Source organism: Puma concolor, chromosome A2 (assembly GCF_028749965.1).
Source record: "Puma concolor isolate L17-30 chromosome A2, mPumCon1.1.hap2, whole genome shotgun sequence".
NCBI classification, from domain to species: Eukaryota; Metazoa; Chordata; class Mammalia; order Carnivora; family Felidae; genus Puma; species Puma concolor.
Window position 1 is genome coordinate 109,532,623 of NC_141668.1, and position 14,083 is coordinate 109,546,705.

The 14,083-nt window shown below is 49.7% G+C and overlaps 1 protein-coding gene and 1 long non-coding RNA gene across 3 annotated transcripts; one reads left to right on the forward strand and one right to left on the reverse strand.

The window, feature by feature from the left end:
• Positions 1-182: 182 nt before the first annotated feature.
• Positions 183-5,601, reverse strand: LOC147583397 (uncharacterized). Of its 2 annotated transcripts, XR_015248181.1 has the most exons (3): positions 3,340-5,601; positions 3,160-3,197; positions 183-2,008 (listed from the first exon to the last, which is right to left on the reverse strand). It is a non-coding gene; the product is annotated as an uncharacterized LOC147583397 (long non-coding RNA). The 2 variants fall into 2 exon arrangements; XR_015248180.1 differs by having other exon boundaries at positions 183-3,197.
• A 5,508-nt stretch (positions 5,602-11,109) lies between these two features.
• On the forward strand, positions 11,110-13,578 carry PGAM2 (phosphoglycerate mutase 2). Its single transcript, XM_025923334.2, has 3 exons — positions 11,110-11,581; positions 11,694-11,874; positions 13,376-13,578. The coding sequence occupies exons 1-3, from the start codon at positions 11,168-11,170 to the stop codon at positions 13,540-13,542; spliced, it is 762 nt and encodes a 253-aa protein (XP_025779119.1). The 5' UTR covers positions 11,110-11,167; the 3' UTR covers positions 13,543-13,578.
• Positions 13,579-14,083: the final 505 nt, after the last annotated feature.

Genomic DNA, 14,083 nt, shown 5'->3' on the forward strand with positions numbered 1-14,083 from the left:
TCCGTGAGTTCGAGCCCCGCGTCAGGCTCTGGGCTGATGGCTCGGAGCCTGGAGCCTGTTTCCGATTCTGTGTCTCCCTCTCTCTCTGCCCCTCCCCCGTTCATGCTCTGTCTCTCTCTGTCCCAAAAATAAATAAACATTGAAAAAAAAAATTAAAAAAAAAAATTATTTTTTTAAATAACATGCAGACAAATTGATTCTTTTTGGTGTCCCTGTGTACACCCATTCCCCTCCACCATGCGAGCCCTAGAAATAAAACAGCCAGTTATTGTGCCAGCAAAACAGGTTTGTTTACTTGGGAATGACTGAGGGACAGTAATCTAGGACAAGTAACCTGATAAAACCAAAAGATGGGAACAGGAGGAACAGCCTTCCCTTTGGGAAGGGCTGTCATGTATGAAAGTCCGATGGAGATTCGGAGTTCGGGGTGGTGGTTTCTCACGGGCTGGGCTGGTGCCAGGACAAGGACCCTCCTCCTGTGGGCAGCAGGACAGGCTTCCCTGCCTTCCCTTCCTCTGTGCTGTCAGCACAGAGCCTGACCCAGGGCTCAAACTCACAACCCAGGGATCATGACCTGAGCCAAAATCAAGAGTCAGACAGGGGCTCCTGGGTGGCTCAGTTGGTTAAGCATCCAACTCAGTTTTGGCTCAGGTCATGATCTTGTGGTTTGTGAGTTCAAGACCTGCATTGGGCTCTGTGCGGAAAGTGCCGAGCCTGCTTGGGATTTTCTCCCTCCCTCTCTCTGCTCCTCTCCCACTCTGTCTGTCTCAAAAATTCTCCCTCTCTCTGCTCCTCTCCCACTCTGTCTCTCTCTCAAAAAAAAAAAAAAAGGTCGGACACTTAACTGAACCACCTAGGCACCCCTAATTTTCATTTTAAGTAAGCTCCGTGCCCAGTGTGGGGCTTGAACTCACAACCCTGAGATCAAGAGTTGCACACTTGGGGCGCCTGGGTGGCTCAGTCAGTTAAGTGTCCAACTTTGGTTCAGGTCATGATCTTGTGGTTTGTGGTTTTGAGCCCCGTGTTGGGCTCTGTGCTAACAGTTCAGAGCCTGGAGCCTGCTTTGGGTTCTGTGTCTCCCCTCTCGGCCCCTCCCATGCTCATGCTCTGTCTCTTAAATAATAAATAAAACGTTAAAAAAAAAAAAAGTTGCATGCTCTACTGACTGAGCCAGCAGGGAACCCTTATCTTTTGTCTTTTCGATAATAGCCATTTTAACAAGTGTGAGATGATACCTCGTTGTTTTGATTTGAATTTCCCTGATGATTGGTGAGTTAGAGCATCTTTCCATGTGTCTGTTGGCCATTTGTGTGTCTTCTCTGGGAAAATGTCTATTTGGTTCTTCTGTCCATTTTTTATTAAAATTTTTTTTAACGTTTATTCATTTTCTGAGAGAGACAGAGTGTGTGGGGGGGAGGGGCAGAGAGAGAGGGAGACACAGAATCCGAAGCAGGCTTCAGGCTCTGAGCTGTCAGCACAGAGCCCAACGCGGGGCTCGAACTCCTGGAATGTGAGATCATGACCTGAGCCGAAGTCGGACACTTAACGACTGAGCCACCCAGGTGCCTCTGTCCATTTTTTAATCAAATTGTTTGGCTTTTGCCATTGAATATATGAGTTCTTTATATAACTTCTATATTAACCCCTTGTCAGATACAGGATTTGCAAATATTTCCTCCCATTTCATAGGTTGGTTGCCTTTCCATTTTGTTGGCTGCTTCCTTTGCTGTGCAGAAGAATTTCAGTGTGATGTCCCACTTACTTATTTTTGCTTTTGTTACATTTTGATTTGACATCCAAAAAATCATTGCTAAGATATCCTTCCCTGAAGTCAGAACCGAGGTTTGCTTCCAGATACACGTGATGGTAGCACCTTACAACTTCTAGCCCTTGACTATGATATATCCTTGGCATTTCCCAGCCCCACGCTGATCAGACCCCAAGTTCAGGTCTAAAATAGTGATATAGAAGGCTCCTGAACTCACTTTCTTCTCTGGATACACCAAATCTGCAACACAGAAGCAATTTCCTCTAAAAAGAAATCCAGAAACTAGCTGAACAATTCCTACCTACTGGACAAAATGAGAATATCCACATCAAGATGGGTCACCAGTGTCTCCCTGGAAGGAGCTCATGCACATATCTGGTGCATCCAGAGGACATACCCCTTGATCACCTGGTTCTGGTGGCCGGTGGGGTTTGCATTTGCAGGGCCCCACAGACCTGTTCAAAGAAACCATTCTTAACCAGCTATCCATCCAGGGTTCAGCACAGAGTACGCAGACCGAAATCCTATCTCCCAGGCCTTCCACAAAAGAGGCCTGTTTGTCTATGAAAGCTGCAGCCTGGGGGTCAGGCTTCTAATTTAGCACACATCTATGGCTGAGCCTCCCCTCTGGGACACTGACAGGCCTTGGCACACTTTCAACCACTGGAACAACTATGAACAAAGAAGGTGCTTGGGCAATCACGAAAGTTTGAGAGAATCGAGAGCTTGGGCTGGGCTGAAGGATAAGGTCCATCCCCTTCATAGACCCCCCCATCAAACCTTGGAGAGGTGGCTGTTTTGTCTAATACACAGAAATCAACACAGAGTCAAGGAAAAAGAACAGAGGAATATGTTCCGAACCAAAGAACAAGATAAAACTCCAGAAATAGACCTTCATGATATGGAGATTAGTGACTTAGCTGATAAAAAGTTCAAAATAATGGTCATAAAGATGCCCACTGAGCTCAGGAGAATAATGCATGAACAAATGAGAATTTCAACAAAGACATGAAAATTATAAGAAAATACCCAACAAACCACAGAGCTGAAGAATACAGTAACGGAACTGAGATTCAACAGAGGGGTTCGGCAACAGACTATATAAAGCTGACTCAGATGAATCACTGGATTCTACTCCTGAAACCAATATTGCATTGTATGTTAACTATCTAGAATTTAAATTAAAAAAAAAATTAAAGCTGACTTGGGCGTGCCTGGGTGGTTCAGTCAGTTGAGCATCTGACTCTTGATTTCAGCTCAGGGTTGTGTGATTGAATCCCATGTCGGGTTCTGCACTGAGTGTGGAGACTGCTTAGGATTCTCTCTCTCCCTCTGTCCCCTCCCCAGCTTGTGCACTCTCTCTCTCACTCAAGAAAAAAACAAAAACTTACTTGAAGACAGTACAATGGGATTCATCCAATTAGAGGAGCTAAAAGAAAGAAACGAAAAAGAAGATAGCTTAAGGGGCTTATGGGACACTACTCAAGTAGGCCAAAATGTACATTATGGGGTCCCAGAAGGAGGAGAGAGAAAGAAGGCTTATTGGAGAAATGGCTGAAAACTTCACTAACCTGGGAAAGAACTATCCCGATCCAGGAAGCCCATAGAGTTCCCAATAAGATGAATTCAAGGAAACCCACACCAAGACACATTTTAATTAAGCTGTCACAATTTAAACACAATGAGAGAATATTAAAAGCAGTAAGAGAAAAATAACTGGTTACATAGAAGGGAACCCCCACCTCCCCTAAGACCATCAGATTTCTCAGCAGAAACTTTTCAGGCCATAAGGGAATGTCATGGTATTTTCAAAGTGCTGAAAGAAACAAAACAAAAAAACCCAAAAAAAGCCCTTCTGGTCAAGAATACCATACCTGGCAAAGTCATCCTTCAGAATTGAAGGAGAGATCAAGAATTTTCCAGAAAAGCTTGAAGGAGTTCATCACCATTAGATCAACCTTACAAGAAATATTAAAGGGACTTCAAGCTGAAACAGAAGATGTTAATTAGTAACAGGAAAACATATGCAAGTATAATTATCACTGGTAAAGGTTAACACCTAGTTAAGTTCAGAATACTCTGATATTGTAATGGCAATGAGTAAATCACTTACCAATCTATAATTCACTTATAATAAAGGTTAAAAGACAAAGGTATTTATAGTAATTTGTTAATGGATATAACATGTAAGGAGATGTAAATTGTGATATCAAAACCAAAATGGGGGGGGGAGTAAAAATATAGAACTTTAGTATGTGTTCAAAGCTAAGGTATTATCAACCTAAAATACACTGTTAAAACTATGTAACCCTCATGGTAACCACAAAGTCAAACTCTAGTAGATACACAAAAGATTAAGCATATCACTGCAGCAAATTATCAAATCACAGAGCGAAAGAGGAAGAAAGGAATGAAGGAATTACACGCCAACCAGAAACAATGAAGAAAATAGCAATAGTAAGACTGAAAGTAATTATTTAACAAAAATTTTTAACGTTTATTTTTGAGAGAGACAGAGTGTGAATGGAGGAGGGGCAGAGAGAGAGGGAGACAGAATCTGAAGCAGGCTCCAGGCTCCCAGCTGTCAGCACAGAGCCCGATGCAGGGTTTGAACGCACAGACTGTGAGATCATGACCTGTGCCAAAGCTGGACGCCCAACTGACTGAGCCACCCAGGCACCCCAATATAAGTAATTAAATGTAAATGGACTAAATTCTCCAATGAAAAGATATAGAGCAGCTGAATGTATTATAAAAAAGACCAACTATAAGCTGCCTTTAAGTTTTAAGGAAGCAGACTGAAAGTGAAGAGATGGAAAAAGATATTTCATGCAAACGAAAACCAAACGAAAACAGGGGTATATTAGACAAAATAGACTTTAGACCAAAGACAGTAAGAAGAGACAAAGAAGGTCATAATATAATGATAAAGGGGTCAATCCAACAAGAGGATAAAATAAAAATTTAAAATTACTGTTGTACGCAACATAGGAGCACCTAAATATATAAAGCAAACAGTAACAGACCTGATGAGAGAAATAGACAGGAATACAGTAACAGCAAACTTCAAGACCCCGTTTTCAGTAATGGACAGAAAATAAGAAGACTTAACTATGCATTAGACCAGATGGACCTGACAGACATCTACACAATAGTTCATCCAGCAGCAGAATACACATGGGGCATTCTCCAGGATAGAGAATATCCACAAAACAGGCCTTAATAAATTCAAGAAGATTGAAGTCCTATCAAACATCTTTTCTGATCATAATGATATGAAACTAGAAATCAATTACAAGAAGAAACTTGGAAAGTTCACAACATGTAGAGATTAAACAACACACTTCTAAACAACCAGTGGTCAAAAAAGAAAAAGACAAAATATATCTTGAAACAAATAAAATGGAAATGTAACATACCAAAACCTATCAGATGCAGTAAAAGCAGTTAAAAAAATTTTTTTAAACATTTATTTATTTTTGAGACAGGGAGAGACAGAGCATGAACGGAGAAGGGTCAGAGAGAGAGGGAGACACAGAATCTGAAACAGGCTCCAGGCTCTGAGTTGTCAGCACAGAGCCCAACACAGGGCTCGAACTCCTGGACCATGAGATCATGACCTGAGCCGAAGTCGGATGCTTAACCAACTGAGCCACCCAGGCGCCCCTGTAAAAGCAGTTTTAAGAGGGAAGCTTATAGCAGTAAATGCCTACATTAAGAAAAAGCTCAAATAAACGACCTATCTTTACACCTCAAGGAACTAGAAAAAAAGCCCCAAATTAGTAGAAGGACAGGAATAAAAAGATCAGAGTAGAAATAGAGTCTAAAGAGATAATAGAGGGGCGCCTGGATGGCGCAGTCGGTTAAGCGTCCGACTTCAGCCAGGTCACGATCTCGCGGTCCGTGAGTTCGAGCCCCGCGTCAGGCTCTGGGCTGATGGCTCGGAGCCTGGAGCCTGTTTCCGATTCTGTGTCTCCCTCTCTCTCTGCCCCTCCCCCGTTCATGCTCTGTCTCTCTCTGTCCCAAAAATAAATAAAAACGTTGAAAAAAAAATTAAAAAAAAAAATAAAGAGATAATAGAAAAGATCAACAAAACTAAGAGATTAAAAAAAAAAAAGATAAAATAGACAAATCAGCTACTTATACTAATAAAAAAAAAAGGACTCAAAATTATAAATGAAAGAAATGACGTTACAACTAATACCCTGCAAATACAAAGGATCACAAAGGATGACTAACACCAGCAAACTGGGTCAGCTAGAAGAAATGAGTAAATTCTTAGAAACATACAACCTACCAAGACTGAGTCATGAAGAAACAGAAAATCTGGACAGACCAATTACTAATAAACAGATTGGTAATCAAAAACCTCCTAACAAGGATTTCAGGACCAGACCGTCCTGGTGCTTCTACCAAACAGTTAAAGAAAAATTAACACCAATTCTTCTCCAACTATCCCAAAAACTACAACAGGAAGGAACAATTTCAAACTTATTTTATAAGGTCAGCTTTACCCTGATGCTAAAACCAGACAAAGACACTCTAAGGAAAGAAAAATTACACTTAACTATCCTTGATGACATGGATGCGAAAATCCTCAACAAAATATTAGCAAACTGAATTTAACAATGCATTAAAAGGGTCATACACCAGAGTCAAGTGGGAGTTAACCCAGGGATGCAAGGATAACTCAGCACCCACAAATCATCCAGTGTGATCCACCACATGAATTCAATGAAGGACAAAAATTATGATCATCTCAATAAATGAAGGAAAAGGATTTGACAAAACTTAACATTGATTTAGGATTTAAAAAACCCTCAACAAAATGCATATAGAGGGAACATATCTCAGTACAGTGAAGGCCATATATGATAAGCTCACAGCTAATTACTCCTAACAGAGAAAAGCTTTTCCTGTTAAGATCAGGAATAAGACAAGAATACCCACTCTCACCACTTTTGTTCAAAGTAGTACTAGAGGTCATAGCCACAGCAATCAGGCAAGAAAAAGAAATGAAAGGCATCCAATTGGTAAAAGAAGAAGTAAAACTTCCTCTATTTGGAGATGATATGATCTTATATATGGAAAACATTAAAGGGACAACAAAAAAAACCCTCCAAACTGTTAGAACTAATAAATGGATTCAGTAAAGTTGCAGGAAGCAAAATCAATACACAGAGATCAGTTGTATTTCTATGCACTAACAATCAACTATCAGAGAAATTAACAATCCCATGTGTAATTGCATCAAAAAATAATAAACGACCTAGGAGTAAATCTAACCGAGGAAGTGAGAGATCTGTACACTAAAAGATACTGATGAAAGAAATTGAAGACACACAAATGGAAGGATATTCCATGCTCATGGGCTGGAAGAATTAATATTGTTAAAATATCCACATCATCTAAAGCAATCTACAGGAGCTCCTGGGTGGTTCAGTTGGTTAAGCATCTGACTCTTGATAACAGTCAAGTCATGATCTCTCGGTCATGAGATCAAGCCCTGTGTTGAGCCTGCTTGGGATTCTCTCTCCCTGCCTCTCCCCCATTTGCTCGAGGGTGCTCTTATTTTTGAGAGACACACACACACACACAGAGAGAGAGAGAGAGAGAGAGAGAGAGAGAGCATAAGCAGAGGAGGGGCAGAGAGAGAGGGAGACACAGAATCTGGAGGAGGCTCCAGGCTCTGAGCTGTCAGCACAGAATCCAACACAGGGCTCAAACCCATAAACTGCGAGTTCATGACCTGAGCCAAAGCTGGATGCGTAACTAACTGAGCCACCCAAGGTGCCCCAATAAACATTTTTTAAAAAGGCAATCTACAGATTCAATGAAGCCTCTATCAAAGTTCCAAAGGCATTTTTCTCAAAATAGAAAAAATAGTTCTAAAATTTATATAGATTCACAAAAGACCATGGATAGCAAAGCAATCCTGAGAAAAAAGAACAAAGCTGGAGGCATCATGCTCCCTGATTTCAAACTATACTATAGAGCCATAAGTAATCAAAAACACTATTATTGGCATAAAAACAGACACATAGACCAATGGAACAGAATAGAGAACCCAGAGATAAACCCACACATCATGGCCAACTCGTTTATGATGAAGGACCAAGAATATACCATGGGGGCAGGATTTTCTCTGCAATAAATGGTGTTGGGAAAACTGGACAACCATGTGCAAAGGTGTCCTAGATATTTTGAACAGTACCACGAGAGTCTGGGTCTTATTTAAATCACAGGGAGAACCCTGAGTGTATTGCTCTGGCAGGTGTTAGACTACCTGCCTTCTGCCCCTGTCTTCTTGCATCCATTAGCTGTGTGCAGTGTTACTAGTTGGTCCGTGCTGTGTCTGTGCAGACAGTGGTTGGCGTAGGACCTGTGGTGGTGTGTGTCTGCAGTCAGACCCCACAGGTGCACTCATCAGACAGCCGGGAACTACACTGGACCACTCACCTGATCTCCTTCCTCTGCAAGCCTGCCCTGCTACTTCACAGCTCCCTGGGGCCTCTCAGTTTCCCCACCCTGCTGCGCAGGGCCGAGTAGCTGCGCACACGCCTCTGGTTGGAGGGCAGCCTGCCTGGAGGGGCACTGCCATAACTATACCACCTGCACATTATTACTCAGGAGCTTTGGTGGGGAGGAAGGGGACAAGGGAGGGATCGCCCCACCCCTGACCCTCAGAGGCTTCATTTCAGCTACTCAGACCAGAGGGATTCTCCAGAGCGCTTTCCTTGCATACTGGGGCGCACTGCCAGCTGGGCAATCCTGGAAATGAAACTGATGAAGTCACTGCTGTTTCCTGAACTTCCCATCCCATCTCCTTGCATCACCTGCCTGCTCCTTCTCCCTGCCCGCCCCCACGTTTGCTCTCTGCCTCTGTCTGCCGAGGACTCAAGCTGTGCTCAGGATGCTCCCTCCACCTCCCCAGGACCACCCTGTGGAGACAGCAGCCCCCTCGCTCCCTTGTCTGAGGCCTCGTCACCACCCAACGGCCAGGCCAGACGTGGTGCCGCCAGTGTCCGCTCACTGAGCTGCAGGCCCCTCGGGCGGTGCCTCGCTTGCCCCCTGCAGGACCCCCAGCGCTTGAGCCGCCCGTGCACCGCAGACGGATGGACTTATACTTGTGGAGTGGGTCCGAATCAGGCCGGCACCGGCGCACAGAGGCCTGGACCCTCTGGTCCGAGCTCATCGGGGCACAAGCCCCGCCCCTCTCTGTGTTCCTCCCTCGGGGGGCCAGGCAGGGGTGGGGGTGGGCAGCGAGACCCAGCGCCTGCCCAGTCCCACAGCCTCTCAGCGCCCATCTGCGCCCAGGTCAGGCCGGCTCCTCTACCAGGGCCCCGGCTGGGCTGTCTCCAAACAGCTTCTTCTTACCGCTGCAGTGACGTTAAAATACGACCATGCTTCAAACTCTCCAGTGGCCTGTGTCAGGACGCAGGGCCCAAACCCTCATACCCCCCTGCCACACACCTGTGTGCTCTCCGGTGGGGACCGGTTCCTTGCTGGCCCCTCTGCCTGGAACACTGTCCCCCAGAACTGGGTCATGGCTGAGCCCTTTACCTCCTGCTGCACCTGCAAGGGGCTGTCTCTACCCCTCCTCTATCCCCCACTCCTCCCTCCCCCGGCCCCCCCATCTCTCCCTATGCCCTTTTTACTCATCCCTAGACGCTAGGACAAACTAGAACAGCTGCTTGCACCGTTCTGCCTGGGCCCTGCTGGGGCATCCCAGGGCCTGGTCAGTGATCAAGGGGGCAAAGAGTAGACCATGCATAGGAGAGGTGGCTTTAAGGGGGGGGTAGAGCTGGAGTGGCAGAGCCTGTGTGTGGCACCGTCAGGAGGGGGAGGGTGACCTCCACTTGCAATCGGTGGGGTGGGTGTGCGGCCTCCATGTTAGGAACCCAGAGCTGGGAGGCTCTCCCTTGAGTGGACAGCAGGGCTGGAGGGAAGCATGTCAGGGCCAAGTCTCAGTGTAGTAGCTGACCCTCTGCTGGCCTCCGGCTCACCCTTTTCCATTTTCAGAAGCATGATAGGGTGAGGGTGTGGTCACTGCAGCAGTGGTGGGGAGGAAGGGGACCCTGGACAGCCTCCCTCATGACAGTGCAGCCCCCGCCCCAGTGGCCTTCGTCTCCCGAAATCAGAATGCAGAAGAAGTCTCGGGCAGACCCCCCAGCACCAACCTCGGCCCATTTCTGGGCGCTCTTGCTTAGCTGGGCATGAACCTGGCAACCAGTGTCTCTGGTTCTGGGATCCCTGGGGAGCATGACTCTTAGATTTCTTTCTCCTTAAAGGTGGTTTCAGTGGGGAGGGGTGAGCCTGGCTTTGGTGATGGCAGCGGGTGGGAGGGGTGGCAGGTGTGCACCAGAGCTTGACAGAGGGGCCCAAGAGGAAACAAAGGCACCCTCTTTTTCCTTCTGGCCTCCCCTCCCCTGGGGCTGTCTTGGAAACAGCTCTGCCTGCTTGGCCTCAGCCTGTTGCCCACACTGCTGCCTGCTGCTCTCCCTGCAGGGCCAGACCTCTCTCCCCAGGGCTTCGGTCCCCACCGGTTCCCTGGCTCTGCCCACAGCTACCTGACCTTTCACTACCTCTCCCCCCTCCCTTGAGGGGACTTGTGGAAATTATGTCACAGCCCCTCCCAGTCCAGCCATCAGCCACAGGCTCCTGCAGGCCTTCCTCTGAGGGCAGGGCCTGTCAGAGCAGCAGGACCTGGGGAGGGGGTCCAGGACCCCTAAGGAAAGACTGTATGTGGCCCCCACTTCCGGGTGAGCAGAGTCGAGCCACCAGGGGAAGGGATTTCTGGCACTTTACACGCACATACACGTACACGCAACAAGCACCAGATACGAGCACATGTGTGTACATGCAACGCACAGCAGCATGCACATGTGCCTGCACACGTGTGTACACACTCAGGCGCATGGGTGCACACAGCTCCTGGCTCCCCTTTACACGGGTCAGTTTCTCACTGAGATGCAAGCATGTCCCCACTTGTGTTAACGAGGAACAGGAGAAAGCAGGTGGGGATTCACTGTGCCTCGGCCTGAGTGTCGGCCCCCCTGGGACAGAGAAGTCTTGCTCTGGGACCCCCTCTACTTCTGCCAGCCCTCCTCCCCCTCCTCAGGCTTGTCAAGGGCCCTGACTTGTGCCCTGCACGCTGGGTCCTGCTCAGCAGCCCCACCCAGCCCAGGGGCCCTGTTGGTGGGGCTATTTTAAGTCCGGCTCTGTGCCTGCCCTCCCCCCAGGCTTTGCTACTGGCCACCTGCTGCTGCCCGTCAGGCCTGGAATGCTGACTGGCAGTTGGCCAGGGTGGGGGCTGGGGACAGACTGTTATAAAACTGGGTGCACCTGGGAGGTGGCTGTCCCTGTCCGGAGCCTGCCACGCTCCCCAACACCACCGCCATGTCCACCCACCGCCTCGTGATGGTTCGGCACGGTGAGAGCACCTGGAACCAGGAGAACCGCTTCTGTGGCTGGTTCGATGCAGAGCTGAGTGAGAAGGGGGCCCAGGAGGCCAAGAAGGGCGCCGAGGCCATCAGGGATGCCAAGATGGAGTTTGACATCTGCTACACGTCGGTGCTGAAACGAGCCATCCGCACCCTCTGGACCATCCTGGACGGCACAGACCAGATGTGGCTGCCCGTGGTGCGCACCTGGCGCCTCAACGAGAGGCACTACGGGGGCCTCACAGGCCTCAACAAGGCAGAGACAGCCGCCAAGCACGGCGAGGAGCAGGTGAAGATCTGGAGGCGTTCCTTCGACATCCCGCCGCCCCCCATGGACGAGAAGCACCCCTACTACAGCTCCATCAGCAAGGTGGGCTGCTTGGAGCACCAGGGGCAGGTCTAGGGCAGGGGCCCCCGGGGATGGCAGCTGGGGTCTGGGGTCTGGCTTTCTGGGGACAAAACAGCAGTGTGGATGCCCCCAGGAGCGGCGGTATGCAGGCCTGAAGCCCGGGGAGCTGCCTACGTGTGAGAGCCTGAAGGACACCATCGCCCGGGCCCTCCCCTTCTGGAACGAGGAGATCGCCCCCCAGATCAAGGCTGGCAAGAGAGTGCTCATCGCCGCCCACGGGAACAGCCTGCGGGGCATCGTCAAACATCTGGAAGGTGAGGACTACCTTGTGGGATGTGCACGGAGGTGGGGGGGGGGGGGGGTTACGTACCTTTGAACCATTCGGGCCCCAACTTCTCACGTTAGCCAAGTACCCCCTGCATGATGGAGGCAGCTGTGCAGACAGGAGCCTGCAGGGTGGGGGTTTCAACTGAGGTTGAGACACCACTTACAAAAAAAACCCACTTTGTAAAATGTTTCACTTGCTTGTGTACAGGGAGTTTCCTTCTGAAGACTGTGGGTGAAAACACCTGCCACCACTGACCCAGGCCCAAGCCCTGCACAGGGGTCACAGGCCTGGGGCGGGGCTGGCTTCCTAGACACAAGCCTGGGCTAAAGACAAGGCCATGCCCGAGGACACCCAGCTGGGCAAAGGCAGGGCCGTCTGGCTGCACATTTATTGTGACCCTGGTCAAGTCACTTCACTTGTTGGGTCTCAACCACCCTCTCTGGGGTTTGGCGGGGGCCTCTTGGGGCTCCTCCCAGTACTGCCTGCAGTTGGACATGAAGCCCAGAGCAGAGCCCCAGCTCACACCCATGCCAGGCAAAAGTAAAACCAGTCAAAAGAAGGGTGCAGGGTGTGCAGCAGTCCTAGCCGCCTGGCGCGTAGCTGGGTTCCCCCCCACCCCTACACGCATGTCTCCACTGAGCCCCCCTGATACTACCTTAGACAGTTGCACAGATCCTCAGGAGAGTTTAAATTAGCATTCAAATGGACTTCACGCTTGTGGGTATTGTGGAAAGGGGAAGAAGGCAGGCAGGGTGTGGGGTTCCAAACCTCCTGCTTTGGAGGTCGGGTGGGCAGCTGGCCAGAGCACAGAGAGGCCCCTGAGGCCTGGCCAGCCCCAGCCCCTCTCCCCTTGGAAGGGAGGGGACAGGAGGGTCTTCCTCCCCTCCCTTCCAAGGGCCCCTTCTGGGAGGGCAGGATAGAGGCCTCAGCTTTCCATTGCCTGGAGAACATTTTCTTCAGTCACACTGAGGGGGCGGGGTGTCAGGAATCGCAAAGGTCGAGCTGCTATTCCAGGCCAGGGGCTGTGGAGGCAGGCAGGGTCAGGTTTCCTTGGGAACCCTTGCCCTTTCCACCCAGCAGGGCCTCCCTCCACCTTGGCCATGAGAGGCCCTTCTCACTGTCTCTCCAAGCACATGTGTCAGGAGCACCCCTGCTCCTGACATCTAGAATTTAGAATGTCCTAGAAGCCAAACATCCATCGATCTGGCTGGAGGAGCCCAATGGCACTGTCCCAGGTCAACAGCAACTCCAGGCTGGGGGTGCAAGGTCCTGGCTCACCACAGCTACTCTGTAGGGCACTCCGTCCCTGACTTCTGGCTTGACCTTCCCCAAGCCCTTTTCTGTGGCTTACTGTGGGGGCAGGAGGGTTGACGCCTGGCTGACCCAGCTCTGTGGCCCATAAAGGTCATGGGGCCAGCTGAATGCGAGAGCAGGCAGCTGCCTGGCACTGGCCAGCAGGGACTAAGGACCCTGTTCCCCCCATCCAGGGATGTCAGACCAGGCCATCATGGAGCTGAACCTGCCCACGGGGATCCCCATCGTGTATGAGCTGGACCAGGCACTGAAGCCCACCAAGCCCATGCGGTTCCTGGGTGATGAAGAAACTGTGCGGAAAGCCATGGAGGCTGTGGCTGCCCAGGGCAAGGCCAAGTGAGGGGTGGGCTTTCGGCAATAAAGGCACCTCCTCCCACCACCTGAGTCCAGTGTGGCTCTGGACGCCTGGCTCCTAAGGCCTCCAGCTGGGGGTTCCACAAACCCTGCCCCACAGCACTTGGCCCCAGCCAGGCCCCTGCCACCTGCCCTGCCCACCCCCGTTTAGGTGCAAGGGCCCCAGGAACCAGGGGCAGGAGTCTGCTCCCCAATCTGGGCTATCAGGTAACTTCTAATAAGCCCCCTATGGTGACCCTAAAAACCAAAACAGCCACTTGGTGACTTTGTTTTAGGATCCGGGTGCCTGGGGTGACCAAGCTGTGCCCAGGATGAGCAGAGACTGCAGCCAGGACAGCATCACTTCATGGCCACCTTCCCGCAGACAGGGTGTCCTCTGCTGTCCCTGCAGCCCCAGGTACCAAGCCCCACCTCCAAGTCGTCCCAGTGTCTTAGGACAAGCCCACAGCTGGCCTCAGAGCCGTGTGACCCTGACTCATGGAGCCTCCGAAGCTGGTTGGGCCATGCTGGCTTCATGGTGGAGAAAT